The following is a 17,538-nucleotide window of genomic DNA, read 5'->3' as shown; positions in this document are numbered from 1 at the left end:
GAACTCTCATAGACTCTGTCTATTCCCCTTCCAACGTCCTCTTGCACACAGATAAAGACATTTTACAACAGTTTCAGTCCTTTTATGAATCTTTATATTCTCCTGAGAATCCCCCTACCCCAGATCTCCTACAATCATATTTTGAGGGCCTGCCTAAACCAGAGGCTTCTACACTTAATTTCTCGGACATTGAGGCGGATTTTACCCTCTCTGAAGTATCCACAGTGCTATCTTCTCTAACCAAGGGCAAAACCCCAGGGCCTGATGGCTTTCCCGTTGAATTTTATTTACACTTCTCTGATCTCCTCTTACCTAAACTTCTTTTTCTTTTTCAATCTTTTTGCTCCGCAGGTTTGGCTCAAGGCTCCTTTCAGGATGCTACCATATGCCTCATACCTAAAGAAGGGCGTGACACAAAAATCTGTAAGAATTATCGACCAATATCCCTAGTCAATGTGGACTATAAAATCTATGCAAAATTATTGGCCCTTCGTCTTGATCTTTTTATGCCTCATCTTATTGGGAAGGAACAATGTGGTTTTGTTAAGGGCCGCCTCACCTCAGACAACTCTAGACTCCTTCTCAATGTTCTCAACAAGGCTTCCTCTCTTTCTATCCCTCTTGCGGCTATCTCGGTTGATGCCGAAAAAGCCTTCGATCGAGTGGACTGGTCCTTTCTAAAGGCTTCACTGAAATGGCATGGCTTTGGTACGAAATGTATTTCCTACGTTTCTTTGATATATTCTATGCACAAAGCATCGGTCCTTGTTAATGGTCAACTTACCTCCCCCTTTACCCTTAAACAAGGTGTACGTCAGGGCTGTCCTCTTCCCCTCTTCTTTTTATTTTAGCACTTGAACCCTTCATTTCTTCGATTCGTAACAACCCTTCCATTTCTGGCTTCCCATACGGTGAACATCAACTTAAGTTATCGGCTTATGCGGATGATATCCTTTTATTCATTTCAGATCCACATACTTCTGTCCCAGCCCTATTGCAAGAATTTGAGAAATTTTCCCAAGCTTCAGGGTATAAAATTAACTCGGATAAGACGGAGATTCTTCCTATCACTAAATTCTGCCTTCCGCATTTCTTTGCGTCCACCGGTTTTGCCTGGAACAGTACGAAAATAAAATATCTTGGCGTCCTCTTCTCTAATTCTATCCTCTCTTCTATCCGACTTAACATGAATGCAGTCATTACTAGAATTGATTCGCTTCTCTCTTCCTGGAACCCTTTATACCTTTCCTGGTGGGGTCGTCTTGATTCGATTAAAATGATGATTGCTCCGATTTTGATATATTTACTCTCCATGCTCCCTGTACATATTCCGGCTCTCTACTTCCGGCGCATTGACTCTCTTTTATCCAAATTCCTTTGGAAGCAGAAGAAAGCTCGTATATCTCTCTCAGCTCTTCGTAAACCTAAGTCAAATGGGGGGATTAATTTTCCAAACTTCCGTCTTTATCACAAGTCCTTCTCTCCTCGCCAGGCCTCACGTTGGCTATCGCAAGATGTGACCCCTTTTGCCCCTTTATGGTTATCGGTTGAACGTGAGTTGTTACTTCCCTATTCCTTTCAGGATGTGATACGCTTTACTGCCAAGGCTCCTTGTCTTAACCCTCCATTATTCAAACATACCTCCTCTCTTTTGCGACCCTTGCTTTCCACAACCTCTGTATCCCGTGAATCCTTTTTAGCGTCACCCATTTGGTATAATTCATCCATTCTCATACGGAATAGACCTATTGCCTGGGCTTCGTGGAGGTCAAAAGGTATTATATGGGTTCATCATCTTTTTGACGGTTCATCCCCTCGTTCCTTCCCCCAATTTCAGGCCCAGTTTCATTGTCCTGCGTTGTTTGCAAAGAAATACTGCATTTTCATGGACACCGTCCTTGATCGTTACTACTCTCTATCCTCGGATGAAGTATCCACCTCCCTTTCCTCTTTACTCACCATTCTCTCTACTATTCCTAAGGCTTCTCTTACTTATCGATACTTCTCAGCTCCTGATCCTGATCGTCCCAAGTCAAAATTGGAACTTTCTTGGGAAAAAGACTTAAATTGCTCGTGGCCGACCTCTCTTTGGGACAAACTTTGGGCTAAATCCTTGAAGACCTCTCGCACTGCATCTCTCACTCAATCCTTATTCTTCTTCTATCACAGACTCTATCTCTCTCCTCTTTCTCTCTCTCGTTTTCTCTCTTCTTCTACAACCAACTGTTGGACCTGTGATGCTCTCAATGCTGATCTCTATCATCTTTTCTTTCTCTGTCCTTCTGTCCGTCATTTTTGGATTCAAGTGTGGTACCGCATCTCTCGTATCTTTAATCTCTCTATTTCCTTTTCTACCTCTTTGGTTTTTCTAGGTAGTCTTTCAGAGGCTTTAGACCTCCCCCCACATTCATGTGCTCTTTTTGACCTTTTTTTAGCACTTGCACTCCAACATATCGCCTCCAATTGGAAATCCTTGAACAACCTCTCCATAATCTCCTGGTGGAATTTACTATGTCATTCTCATAGATTGGATGTTGCCTTTGCATCATCCTGCAAACCCCCTCGAAATGTTGAACTTTACTGGTTACCTCTCACCTTATACTTAGATCATTCCGCCAAAAAGAAATATACTTCATTGACCCCTGACAATTTTAAACCCCCTTGAGCGTTTGTACTTCTGCATGTAAGTTTATGCTTCAGTTTTCACTATTGAAAGTTTTTCTATTTCCTTTGTTTATTCATATCTAATGATATTTTTAACTCGTGCATTTATTAGTTACTCGTGCATTTACTGTTCTATTTACCATTACTTAATTTGCTTCTTTTATATTGTAGTCTTACTTGTATTATACATTGTTCTAACTTTCCCTTCCCCTCCCCTCCTTTCCCTCCCTTAAAAACTCTTAAAATGCTTTGTTCCCTCATTGTGCCATCAGCTGACTTAATTTTATTCTCCTATGCTTGCCTTTCTCATTTTATTCTGCTGTTGTCACCTTATTGTATTGCTAATTCTTTATCTCAATAAAGCTTTCAAACATAAAAGAAAATACAGGCATTTTAATGTAAAAGAAAAAGCAGTTGTTCAGACTGCGTTGTGCTCGGTGGCAACTTTCCATGAGAGTCCAGCTAAAGGGCAGGCTCAGAGGGGTCTGTACTGTTCCCACGGTTAGTGGGCCGTCTTTTAGTAGTCCTTGTCACCCTCAATGCCCGGTTCCTGGTCCGAGTCATCGGAAATGTCCGAGTCCAGGTCCTACGGGAAGCCTCTGCGAGGGGAGTGATGGACGCTCATTTTCATGTCAGGGGCAGGCACCGCTCCTGCCTCTGCTCACAGGGACTGTCCGCAATGTCAGCCTCGTCTTTTTTAGCCCCTGAGGGTTTTCCTAAAGGCAAAAGGAAAACTCATACTTAATGGCAAGAACACTAGTAAAAACTAATCGTGAGCACCCTCTGTAAATAATGAAAGACTAAGCACGCGGACCGTAAGTGGACATTATTTCTGGTGCATGCTTAGAAATTGCAAGGCACTTGAGACGGTGTGTTGTGATACAGCTCAGAGTACATCAGGCCACGAATGGAGTGCGCAATATCAATAGATTTCACACACAAGAAGGAATTCGATGTCTGAAAATTTTACACTGACTCACACATTAACACTTGACTCCTGACTCGACCAAATTTTTAGGGTGTCTTTCTGTATGAGAAACCTGCAGGGGTCATACAAATGCAGTTTCGATGATTCCCAGTGCCTTAGAGAGCAGAGTGGTAAGGTCTGATGTCACATTTGCACTGGGTGTTTTATCCACAGGGGAGATGTGGGTCCGAAACCCCCGGAGTAACCAGTGTGTGCTGTTCAGTATCTTCTAAAATACAGTGGTTTGTAAACAGATCCTTTGGTGTTCAGAGCATCTTGAATGTGTTTGACTGTGCTCCAATAAAAGGGATGAGGGGTGTGATCTCAGACTACCTCTCACATTAGGTGATGCAACCATCATTAGGAACATACAAAAAGCCGGCACACTCCCAGCACCGCGGTTCACACTGGAGTGAGCCTTGTGCATTTATGCACACTACACCCCAATGGAACTATTCTACAATCAGATCTATGATTATATATATCAGTACAATTGAGTATGCAAAGTGCCCAGTGATTTTTGAATGGATTACAGGCACCTCATACTGTCACCATTTATAATGAGTAGTTTTCTGCATCGCTTTATGCCACAGTATTACCGCCTCTACACACGGTTAAGTCATCAAGGGTTCCTATTAAATAACATCCACCCTCTGGTTGGAATTCATGTCAGCACCACCTCTGGTTGTCTGGGTGGGGCATGCGCGCGGATGGGGGCAGCCGATCACGTTTCTGTTGGTCGCGGCGGCCCTGGTACTTCCTAAGCAGAAAGGCTCTCCTCCTTGCCGGTGCCTCCCTAGGTTGCTTGTGTGCGCATGCATGAGGCAGCCTGCTTGATTTTCCATTTGTTGCAGCTGCATTGAGGTCGGCGCCATATACCCGAGCACCAAGCCCTACCACTGGGTGTGGAAGGAGAGGCAGGGTCAGCATGGCTGGCATGTGTGCACATGGGGAAAGCACTCGAGTTTCCTCTTGTGGCAGGGGACCACTAGAAAAAAAATAAAGAAAAAAATATTTGCAATGCAATAGGTCTCGCATTTGTGTGCGAGACCTATGGCATTGCAAACATTCGGCTGGCATTGCCATCCATGGGAGGATACAGATGACAACATGGCCGTATTAAGGAGGGACTTACAAGCCTATTTAGGAATCAGAACACAGCATTTACGAAGGACAAAGACACAAGCCAATGAAAAATATGGGCGTGGCTTCTCCTCTGTACAGTACCTACAGCAGATCGCCTGAGCAGCGCTTGCAAGCTGTTTCAGGCTCGACCTGAAAATCCTTGGGCAAATAGCAATTGACAAAATGAAACCCGAGCAGGGTAAGTGAAATGCACACTGCTGGTAAAATACAAAATAAAGTACAATGACAAACTGCTTGTTAACCATAAACTTAAACAGTACCACCATACATACATTTAAAACTGATGGAAAACTTCTCTTGTGCTAGAACAGCCAAGAAGAGGATGCTGTATCTCAGTCCAGAATAATTTTACAGGGACTGTACGGTCATCAGGGCTATTAAGATGTAATGTGCTGCTCAAAGCATGGATTACTACCCTTTGTGTTTATTGCGCTTTTCAAGCCACCATGTTTTTTTTTTTAAATGTGTTTTTCATATATTTTATATTTCAACTTTCCTTGTAGAGAATATAGTAAATAAGGTTTGAAATAGTCCAACCTCTGTTCTTGAAACAGAATTATAGTACAGCAATTGACATTCATGAAAGAATACTTTGGCTTATTAGAAAAGATTTAGACCCGGGATGGACTAGTACAAAAAATATGTGTTAATAAATGATACTTCTTGTTGGACGCTAGCTATTTATGTTCGACTAAACATCAACAAATGAAGTGTTTAGATAATCGGATAGATGGCATAATAAATTAAGAACGTGTGTACAACAATAGTGTTTTTCAGAGGGGAAAAAAAAGAAATGAATCCCAACATAAATGGTATATTTAATCTGTGCAAATATAGGTCTATACATACAGGTCTGAATCTGAAGGCACCTTAATAGCCCTAGATGACGTATTCGAGGGAAGCTCTTGATACACGAATACAATTTTTTCCAGCAGAGCACATTTTCTAGTGTGCCGACAAATCGTGCAAGCATGGGGATTACATGAACCTCTTCGTTTCAGATTGTTTCATTATAGAATATGCGCAACCAACCCAGTCCATGGTTGGAAGAAACCATGGACACGATCTTTTATAAACAGAACGTAGAATGGCACAGAACGAACATTGCAGACTGTTTCCATTTGGCTTAAACTGTTACATTCTAAATATGAGATATGCCCCTTTTCAGTAAGCAAAGAATAATATTTTCAAACATGTGTATAATGAACTCAGTTGATTCATTATCGGTAGAGCTACACATCACGTTTATTACGGAATTTAAAGGAATGTGTCTGAGATGGGAGAAAGAAAACTTGATCTTCACAATTTATGTAGATGGAAAAACAGGCCACATATCACCACCATCATGAAACTGTTTAACACCCATCCACCATCCAAAACAGCGGATCAAGTAGTGTGACCACCTGAGAAATATATAAAAAAAAAAAAAATGTTACATCCTACACAGGGAAAGCCCAGAGATTTGTGTGGCATGTTGCAGCGTTAACTAGATCGTCATGTGCAGTCAGATTTACAGTGGTGCATATGCATCTGATATTGTATTGATATCTACATGCACGTCTGATTTCGTTACACTAGGGAAATGTCGTCTGCATGCCAGTCCTTATTTACTCCTGCTATTTACTGTAATTCTGGACAAATTCGATTTTTGCTTTCTTTACTTCGTCTTTAATGGAAACTATGTGAGCCGTTAACTTTGAGAATTGTAGCGTAAGATTTGAATGTGCTTTGCCATGCACAGCTATCATTTCTTTGAACTATGCTGTTTGTATATGCTACTTCTTGATATATAAATAAAGTTAAAACAATTGACAAATAGGAATCTGCCTAATTTGTAGAAATTCATATTAGATGAGCCTATCAGTGGTTTCATGAGGGTTTAAGCATGTAAACAAAACCCAACCCTATATATGGCTTCTTAGACATGTGACTGCCATATTGTGTCCTCCATAGCTTATGGAGCATAGCATGTTTGGCTCCTGATCTGCATGGGCCTTTTCAAATAAACATCAAAATATCCTAATATGATAAGGAGAATTTATTGATTTACCAATTGTGATACAAAGATTACTTTATGTTTTTTCCAGGCAGTCATGCAAAAGCCTTAGAATTAACAAAGCAGGTTAATAACAATATAGAGAATATTGCTTGCAAGTCAGACCAAGCAGAGACACCATTCTTCTTGTATCTCAAACAGTGCTTGCACCCACATAGATTAAGGACACAAGCATTGGTCGATATGTTTGGTAGTAGATCACATCTGGTTTAACCATTGGAGTGGGGCATTTGTGAGGACCCTGGTGTTTGAAATGGATTTATGAAATTCAATTTGGAAATGCCCACTGAAGGATTTCTATACATGCCACAGACATTGGCACAGCATGATAATGAAAGGTCTGAAACCCAGCAGTGCCACTTAAGGTTGGTGATAGTTACATCTGCAGGCATCCGCAGAGCCCTTGCTGACTATGTGGCCAATAAAATCTTAACCAGCTCTAACCCTGCTAAGGCTATCTTTTCTCTGCTTAATGATATGAAGAGTGCAGGGCTCAAGAGGGCTTCTTCCATCAGCTCTAACCAACATTGCGATGAGCTCGCACAGTACTTTTTGAATAAAGTGGAGTTGATCTACAGGGGGCTTCCGACGATGTCATTCCCTTTGGAAGGTGGGTTGTTAGATACACCTGGCAACCCAGGGGCAGCCAGCCTGTCCTCTTTCTCTCCTCTGACCCTGCCAGGATATGTTTCTGGTCCTTAGTGCCGCCTTCGATACGGTTTCCCATGAGATCCTTTTGAAACGTCTTAAGGAAGAGGGGCAGCCAGCCTGTCCTCTTTCTCTCCTCTGACCCTGCCAGGATACGTGTCTGGTCCTTAGTGCCGCCTTCGATACGGTTTCCCATGAGATCCTTTTGAAACGTCTTAAGGAAGTGGGACTGAGAGACCTGACACTGGCCTGGTTTCGGTCCTTTCTTGAAGACAGGTCCTTTCAGGTCCTGGTTCCTCCATACCACTCTCGGGAGGCTGCTCTACATCGGGGAGTCCTGCAGGTCTCCGTTCTGAGTCCTCTCTTGTTCAATCTGTACGTCAGACCCTTGGCAGAGGTGGCTAAGAGCAGGGGGTTGTCCCTGGTGTCTTATGCCGACGATACCCAATTGGTGTTTGCTTTCTCGAAGAAGTGCGACAACAATTTGGGTAAGTTTAAGGACGACCTCTTGGCCATCCCGGACTGGATGGCGGCTAACTGTTTACAGTTGAACGCCAGTAAGTCAGAGATTCTCCTCTTTGGCAGGGATCGTGAGCTGTGGTCTGACCAGTGTTGGCTGGATCGCCTTAAGCCCGCCCCCGGTCTAAAGAGGCAGTGAAAAACCTGGGCGTATGGTCAACAGTAACCTGACCTTTGATAAACAGTCGAAGGCCGTCGCGGGGACTTGCTTTGGACTTTTACGTGTTCTCAGGCCACTGCTCGGTTTCTTTCCCCCTAAGGTGTGACAGACCAGCATCCAGGCATTTATCATATCCTGATTGGACTATGCCAACTGTCTTTACCTGGGCCCCAATAAAGCGAGCATTAAACGCCTTCAGAGAGCTCGGAATGCGGCGGCTTGGCTTTTGTTTGCTCTGCCTAGATCTCACTCAGTTGCCCATGTGCTTCCTAGACTCCATTGGCTGCCAGTTGATCGGAGTATTGAGATTAAGGCACTTTGTTACTCTCACAAGATTTTGTCATGACAGGCCCCTCCAGGGCTATTCCACCTGCTGGAGTACTACGAGCCGGGCCGCTTGCTTCGATCTGCAGACCTTGCATTGGTCCGTGTCCCACGCATCTGGGGAGCTAGGGCCGGGGGTCGTTCCTTCCGTTATCTGGAATACACTCCCTTTCTCCATGAGAGTAATGCCGAATCATTTGGCATTTCGTAAAGCCTTAAAGACCTGGCTCTTTCCCTGTAAGTAGTCTAATCTGTTGTCGTTTACTGATCGGCCCGGGTCTCTTGGGGTTTCTGATAGCGCTGAGACGCCTCGTTGCTGTGGCAGCTTCGCGCTTTACAAATCCAAAAAATAAATAAAATCTGTTACCTATATAACTGTAGGCATTATGACCCATCACCTTCTATAAATACTTATTTTTATGATATTATTATTGCTATCAATAATACAAGTATGTTTGCTGTGAAGAGGATAAATTACTATATCTATTTCCATGATTATTTTTTTAAAACGTAGGATAAAAATGACAACACCATATAAAAAATCACAATATTAACAATGAAAATGAAGAGATTAAGGATAATTACATTAATAAAAACAATAATACAATGTTTACATATCACACCTTCTCCTTGACATATTGCCCGAGAGTGATTGATTCTTTAGATTTACAACTAGAGCAATGCCTAAAACATTACATTCAGTGGAATGTGCAACATCACTTCCTGTTTCCCACTGCAGAAAATAAGCAGATACAGCAGGCACTAAGCTACAGGGCTGCGGATGTACCTGGAGGGCATGGGGAGGGTGCTGGACTTCCTCTTGGGCAGAAATGGCCTTCCGGACAAATGTCCCCATGAATTCCATCCTGTGGGGTAGCGAGACTTGAACCACCAGTACAATAGTATCCAGGATTACAAGGGCCAGACACACCAGAAAGCTCAGGTCTGGCGCAATAATAACCTAGAGCAAACAGCAGAAGATATGTCATATAGAGGAAAAAAGAAATACAACAAAGTCCTTACCATGCAATGCCTTTACCACACAGCTTTTATCACGCATGCCTTTACCGTCCAGGTATGTGTTCCTTTACCATGCACATACTTTTTTTATATATCATAATTATATTATTTAAAAAAAGGTTTAAGTGTGAATAGTGGCAAAGTGAGGTATGGGTAATTTTAGAGTTTAGGGTGGGAAGTAGTAAGGAAAGATAAAGGAATTTTTAGGGGTGGGTAGTGTTAAAGCGAGGTAAGGGTGAATTTAGGAATGGAGAGTGATAAAGGAACATTAGGAGTAAATTAAAAACAAGAATTTGCAATCGGTCTCGCTTTTGGGATCTTATATGTATTTAGCAATGCAGCAAATTATCCTGGGTGCTGAAACATCTACTGTTCTTTAACATGGAGGGAAAATAAGCACCAAACTGCGTGACACGCCAGGTATGGGAACACACGGAGAGAAATGGTGGCTTTCAGCAGGAAATGGTATAGTCTAAAGCTCTGTTTTTAATATAAAATCAGGGCCTTCGGTGGTCATATCACTGAAAATACAAGATTTGTAAAAAATATTATTGTCTAGGGGGGTTCGAAGAAGACAATTCCTATGGTCTGGAATCTAGAAAATGCTAAAGTGATTCTGGTATTTTACTGACCTCTGCTGGCCGTTTTCTATCAAGAAAGCTAAATAGAGGCCGTTGGCAGAAAAATTAAAAAAAGAAAGTCCCTCAACAGAAAGGAATTCTGGTATTTTACTGACCTCTATTGGTCGTTTTCTATCAAGACAGTTAAATAGAGGCAGTTGAACAAGCAGAAAGCAATTCTGATATTTTACTGACCTCTACTGGTCGTTTTCTATCAAGACAGTTAAATTGAGGCAGTTGAACAGAAAAAAGTCTCTAAGCGGAAGCAGACAAGTCCTAGGGTGGAACTCCAGAGCCCACAAAGTACATACACATATAAGTATACACTAAAGTGTATACAAGGGGTCTCGAATGCTCGATCTAACAAAGGGGTTGCTGGCAACAGAATTAATGATGTAACAACCATTCCCACAGTCTTATGGGTAAGAAACAAGAGTACAGACCATGTGAAGCACATCTTGGCTGGCTGACAATGGATGGTAAGTGAATTAGGCTGAATGATAATGGAAAGGAATACTTTTTAAGGAAATGCTGTTTGGTAAGTGAGCAGTAGCGGCAGAAATAGAAGTAAATAATATAAAGAGCAAACTAATGCTTTCCAGAAAAATAAAATGCCCATCAGAAATACATTAACTGAGGTAAATATAATAACTTAGATATATATTACCTACTGGCGATAGCCAGTAGGTATATATAGTTAGGATTTTTTCTCTATGGGACTTTTGAAAATTCTATGTCTAATAACTTTGGTGGTTGTGGACGGAATCGGCTGAAATTTTCAGGAAAATGGCACATTTTAGTTCTGAGCAGCCCCTCAAAACTTGGGGGGGTTTCGTCAAGGGAGGGCCGAGAAAAAAAGGGGGTCCCAAAACGCGTTTTTCCCATTCATTTTTCCCTAGGGCGTTTGGCCTCACTTTTAGCTCGAACGGCTGAATGGATTTGCACGAAACTTGGCAAAATTGTAGGGACTGTTAGCCCGATGTGCCTTTGCTAGGTCTCAAGATATGTGCTCCAGTGGATTTTGAGAAATTAACGTTTTAAAAAACAGATATATCTGTGACAGCGTCCCGGGTAGCGCTCCGGTTCGCGAACTTTTCGCGTCACTGAACTTTGCGAAGCGAAGCTGATTGGCTCTCCGGTGTCTGTCAACATTCTAAACAGTCCGGAACGGCCGCCATCTTGTTTCTCGGTAGGATCGAGAGACAAGAGGAGGAGAAAAACGAAGGGGGAATTTAATGAAAGGGGGCAAGGTAGACCCTTCTTGACCCCCTAGGAATGATGTTGGGGTTATTAAAGGGTCCCGTGGGGCAAATAAAAAAAATTTGATTTTTTGCGGTAGAAGCGCTTTCCGGTTCGCGAACCGGGTAGCGAACCGGGACGCGAAACGGGAATTCGCCATTTTGTGTTTCGTTTTAATTAAATTACAAGATGGAGGAAAAACAATGTGAGAAATGGGTATAAGGGGGTACGGGAGTCGTATCCTGACCCCCTATGTTTTCCGAGGGTGGCTGAGGATGCTCATATATGTTGATACTTGTCTTCCAGCGGCTGCGCGTGAGCGTTTTTTTTTTTTTTTTTTGCTGCGTGACGTCTGTTAACGTTCGATTCGAAGGAAATCAGGAAGTGTTGACTGCCATTTTGACACTGCGAGTAAATATATTGTTAAAAATAATTGTTATAAATTAATCTGTATTGATAAACATTGTCTGTGCCATCTTGCTTTTTTTCCAATGCCACACTTTTGTCGTGCACGGCAGCCATTTTAGATGCCTTGACCAGACCCACTCTCTGCACGCCGCCGATCCTCAGCATGGCTCCCCACCCTCGCAAGCATCTCCCCCACGCACTGGTCACCCCCGCTCTCTCTCTCATGCATGGGTCATAAACATCCCCCCATCTGCGCTGCTCTTCCCTGAGAATCACACCCCGTGCCCGCCCGACACCTCCCTTTCACCTTATTCACTACCGCACCCTCTGACACTCCTCTTCCTCTGTGTCCGATTGTCCAGGCCGGTCCCAGGCTATCACCTAGCCCTGTGGAAGTAGTTTATGGCCCCAACTGTAAAGAATCACCCCTCTTCAAAGGAGTTACAGACAGTAGATCAAGGCCCCAACCCCATGAGATTCGTCACACCACACGCGTTCCTACTATCTGATAACGATCCTGTATTGTGATTGGGGAGGGGATTCTCACTGTGAGGGTGTGTGGGACCGAGCCTGAAGCGGAAGATTCCAGGGAGGCCTTTTTGTACATCAAAGTCTTCACAATTATGTGTCACATTAAAAATATATAGCACTCCAACAAAGTAGTAGGATTATAACACTTTAATAACTTTTAAATATATACAACGCAACCAAACAAACCAACAAAGTAAACATGTTAAAAAAAAATATTTAAAACGAAGCAATAATGGTCTTCTGTGAGATGGCGTCAGTAGCGGTCTGTTGTGCGAATAGTCCGAAGGCAGCACAACGCGCTGATTTCTGGACGGCACCCAGGTGATGTCCTTTACTTGCCGCACTGGTCTTGGCATCCTACAATGCTGCACTGAAAAACTGCGTGGGGCGCCCGGGGGGGGGGGGGGAGGCGGCGTGAACGGGTGGTCTTGGCATCCTACAATGCTGCACTGAAAAACTGCGTGGGGCGCCCGGGGGGGGGGGGAGGCGGCGTGAACGGGCCTCCCCAGGTGGAGGCTCGTCTGCTGCAATGGGGCGCCCCTTTAGCGTTTCATTTGCCAGTCAGCGGTTTTCCCCCCGCTTTTGCTGCACTGTGCCTCGTCAGTAGCGGTCTGTTGTGCGAATAGTCCGAAGGCAGCACAACGCGCTGAGATCTGGACGGCACCCAGGTGATGTCCTTTACTTGCCGCACTGGTCTTGGCATCCTACAATGCTGCGCCGAAAAACGGCGTGGGGCACCCCGGGGGGGGGGGGGGAGGCGGCGTGAACGGGCCTCTCCAGGTGGAGGCTCCTCTTTTGCAATGGGGCGCCCCTTTAGCGTTTCAGTTGCCATTCATCCAGTTCAATTGCGCCCACTCTTGCGGTGCAGCGATAGGCGGCTGCCACAGGACTCTTAAAAAGGCGGCCGGCTCTTCGGATTTGGGCCTGGTCCACTAAAATGGCCCTGGGACACCTTGGAACTCGGACGCTTGCCTGCTAGGGCTTGGGCCCCATTCTCGAAAGCGTCCCCTCAGCCTTGAAGATTCTACAAAAGTCATGGGGGCCCCCGACTCCCGCAGGCTTCCGGTGGGGAGCGGCTGCCATGATTGCTTGCGGAATGGCCACGACGGAGCTACGAGATGGTGGTGTTCTCATGCTGACGCCAGCTTCAGTCTGAAACATCCAGAAACACTGTAGACTATCAATTCGATGACTTCCGGTGGAGCCTCAACGTGACCCGGTAGGAAAGAACTTGCCCTCCCCTGTTTTGACTGATGGTTCTTGTTGCCTGTCCCCTCTGTTGTCATCTAACGAAACCTTTTTGGATTGCCGAGTGAGAAAAAAAAAGGTGGGGCTTTCATCGTTTGGGAAAAAAAAATGTTTTCATCCAATGAAAAGTGTTATTTTTAGGTCATATGATCAAACATTTCATCATTAGGAAACCAAAAGTAAAATGAACCAATGAAAAGTTTTATAAACAAGTCAAATGACCTGTTATGCGGCTTTGAGCTATAAAAAGCCTTCAAAATCCGTTGGCCTGTAAGGCGGCGTCAGTAGCGGACCGATGTGCGAATAGGCCGAAGGCAGCACAACGCGCCGAGATCCGGATGGCACCGAGGTGGTGTCCAGCAAGTTGCCGCACTGGTGTGGCCATCCTACAATGCTGCGCCGAAAGACGGCGTGGGGTGCCCGGGGGGGGGGGAGGCGGCGCGAACTGGCCTCTCCCCCCTCCCTAGGTGGAGGCACCTCATGTGCAGTGCAGCGCCCTTTGCCGTTTCACTCGCCGTTCAGCAGAGTTGCGCCCGCTCTTGCGGCACAGTGCCTCACCCTCCATCCAGCTGAGTTTCGCCCGCTGTTGCGGTAAAGCGACTCGCCCGCCATCCAGCTGAGTTTCGCCCGCTCTTGCGGTACAGTGACTCACCCGCCATCCAGCTGAATTTCACCCACTCTTGCGGTACAGTGACTCGAACGCGGCAAGATCCGGATGGCACCGAGGTGGTGTCCAGCAAGTTTCACTGGTGTAGCCATCCTACAATGCTGTGCCGAAAGATGGCGTGGGGTGCCCGGGGGGAGGGGGGGAAGCAGCGCAAACGGGCCTCTCCCTCCTCCCCAGGTGGAGGCACCTCATCTGCAGTGGGGCGCCTCTTAGCGTTTCACTCGCCTTCCAGCTGAGTTCCGCCCGCTCTTGCGGTACTGTGACTCACCCGCCATCTAGCTGAATTGCGGTTACTCTTGTGGTGCAGCGATAGCCGGCTGCAACAGGACTCTCAAAATGGTGGCCAGCTCTTTGGATTTGGGCCTGGTCCACTAAAATGGCCCTGGGACACCTTGGAACTCGGACGCTTGCTTGCTAGGGCATGGGCCCCATTCACAAAAGCGTCCCCTCTTTTGACTGATTGTTCTTGTTGCCTATCTCTTCTGTTGTCATTTAACGGAACCTTTTTGGACTGCCGAAAGGGGTTCTGGTCCGACCGCTTGTTGGTGGAGACATTTTGACTATATCCTGGACTTGCCCGGCCTTGCCCAAAATGGCGCCGGTATAAATGGGACTCGTAACTCCTTGTTGTGTACTGGTTGCCCAACCTTGATATCACGAGATACGTATGCAGTTTTGAAGCACATGGCGGGCGGGGACGAGTACTGATTGAACATTTGGACATCCCTATTGATATTAAGTTCTGATGTGTTATTGATTACTGTACTATTGAAAGATCGAATTAACGTCACTCATGGTACTTGCCCGCAAATGTATATCTAGATAATTTTATTGTAACTGGCCCTGTCGTACTTTAATTATAAAATGTACCTCCACCGATTCCGCAACTTAGACACCTTAGTTCTTGCAACCTAATGGCCCGCCCGTTACGTTCTTCTACAGTGTAAATGTCCCCTCATCATATACGATTCCAGTTTGCTCCGTGGCCGGCCCACGTGGTTATAGGCCCGTATTTGTATACTGACATTTTCACAATAAAGGTTTTTAAAACAAAACATGGTAGTAGTACCTTTTTTGGTAAAGTTTTGAATAATAGCCACTGTTTTCGAATCAGTAAAAGGCAAGTGAAATAAAGCAGCCCGATTACATAACGGTTAAAAGGTATAATACGCAGGACCGCAGTAAAGATAAATGGTCAAGGGCTGTTGTGTTTTCCACTCCTGCAACATAAAGTGATCGATAAGAATCCGATATTCATGCCTATCAGCGACTAAGACAGCAGGCCGAGCCTCTTTTGCTCAACGGCTCCCTCATGGGACGAAGAAACGCCCTTTTTCTCGAAATAGGAATATTTTACTAGCAGGACAGTTATAAATTTCCCGGGAAAATACATTAGCCTGGAACATTGTTAGTGATAAACTGTAAATGCATCTGGGTCCTTTGCTTTACAAGTCAGAGTGAGAAAAAAAAAGGTGGGGCTTTCATCATTTGGGAAAAGAAAATGTTCGAAAGCAATGAAAAGTGTTATTTTCAGGTCATATGACCAAGCCTTTCATCATTAGAATAACAAAAGTAAAATGAACCAATGAAAAGTTTTATTAACAAGTCACATGACCTGTTATGCTTACGTAACGCGCTGCGCGCCGCGCTCTGGATCGTTTCCGGGAAGCTGCGCCTCGCGCACCGGAGCACTTCCGGGTGCGCTAACGCGGCGCGTCATATGACGCATTACGCGACAACGCAGGTCCAGAATATAGTCAAAATTTCTCCACCAACCAGCGGTCGGAACACAACCCCTTTCAGCAGTCCAAAAAGTTCTGTTAAATGACAAGAGAAGGGACAGGCAACAAGAACTATCAATCAAAGAGGGGAGGGCAAGTTCTTCTCTACCGGGTCACGTTGGGGCTCCACCGGAACTGATCGAATTGGTAGTCTACAGTGTTTCTGGATGTTTCAGACTGAAGCTGGCGTTAGCATGAGAGCACCACCATCTCGTGGCTACGTTGTGGCCATTCCGCGAGCAATCATGGCAGTTGCTCCCCATCGGTAGTCTACGGGAGTCGGGGGTCCCGGTGACTTTTGTAGAATCTTCAAGGCTGAGGGGACTCTTTTGGGAATGGGGCTCATGCCCTAGCAGTCAAGCGTCCGAGTTCCACGGTTGCCCAGAGCCATCTTTGCAGGCCAGGCCCAAGTCTGTGGAGCCGACCGCCATTTCGTGAGCTCCGTAGCAGCCGCCTGTCGCTGTACCGCAAGATTGGGTGCAATTACGTTGGATGGCGGGTGAGACGTTGTAATAGCAAGAGCAGGCGCAATTCAGCTGGCCGAGCGAGGCACTGTGTCGCAAGAGCGGGCGCAAGTCAGCTGGTCGAGTGAAGCGCTGGGGTGTAGCTGAGAAACCTCCACCTGGGGAGGTGGGGGAGGCTCGTTCGCGCCGCCTCTCCCTTCTACCTATCTATTTAAACAACAAGGGGACCCCAATTAGTATCAGCGAGGGACCTCGGGGAGCTCAATTATAAAGAAACAACAATGGTCCCTGGCAAGGAGACAAGTGAAAACAGAATAAATATAGACTCAGTCAGTTCTATATTGTTGAAGACATGCCCAGCCGGGCAGTGGTCCTCAAAATTTATATTTAGATCAAAATATGTAAAAAGCAGTAACACCTTCAACAATTCACACACGGGGGGCACAAGCCTGTACCCAGCCACACGAATATACAGACAAGGACATACATAAAGGGCTTGCAAGGCAAAAACAGTCTCTGCAAAATTCCAATTTTACACAGAGAATTTCTTAGAGGTACCATTACACAGTATTGTATAGTCAATCATTTCCACAAGTATATGGTACACTGTAAGTCGACGACGTTTCGGACCCCCTTACTAAATGATGGGGTCCATCATCAGGACAAACCAATAATTGCCTTAAAGATTATAAGCCTCTTTTAGCCAAGGGGCATATAGTATGCGGGCTTACATCAGAGCGCGCAGGTAGGTTGGTGAGACAGGACCTGTTTGACCACGTTTATCCAAATGGGTTGGTCAGTTAGTACAAAAATTATAGTCCAAGAATCCAAGGGCGGGGGAGATTAGTTTCCGTTTTCGCAGTACCTTGTTCGCCGGAAAATGCCGGAAGCGCAGTAGCGCATTGGGGTCCTGGAACCAGGATAGCCGGGTCAGTCGGCAACACGCGATTTCTCTCCCTTCTACTGCACCCCACGCCGTCTCCTGGCGCAGGTATATGTGATGGTCGGACCAGGGCACCGCAGGACGTGTCTTCAGGTCAAACGGATTGTGGGACAAGGTGTGGAGCAGGCGCAAT

At 45.3% G+C, this 17,538-nt stretch overlaps 1 protein-coding gene across 1 annotated transcript in view; it reads right to left on the bottom strand.

The window, feature by feature from the left end:
• The window catches only part of LOC147732424 (uncharacterized), a 2,559,122-nt gene that overhangs the window by 1,351,458 nt on the left and 1,190,126 nt on the right, over window positions 1-17,538 (bottom strand). Inside the window, exons 55-56 of the mRNA XM_086954262.1 lie at window positions 9,272-9,445; window positions 3,330-3,380 (exon numbers count right to left, since the gene is read on the bottom strand). Of these exons, the coding sequence (XP_086810388.1) occupies window positions 3,330-3,380; window positions 9,272-9,445 (225 nt within the window). The remainder of the gene's footprint in view (window positions 1-3,329; window positions 3,381-9,271; window positions 9,446-17,538) is intronic.

The sequence above is a fragment of the Lissotriton vulgaris genome, chromosome 2_1 (assembly GCF_964263255.1).
Source record: "Lissotriton vulgaris chromosome 2_1, aLisVul1.2, whole genome shotgun sequence".
NCBI classification, from domain to species: Eukaryota; Metazoa; Chordata; class Amphibia; order Caudata; family Salamandridae; genus Lissotriton; species Lissotriton vulgaris.
This window is presented reverse-complemented; position numbering and strand designations above follow the sequence as displayed.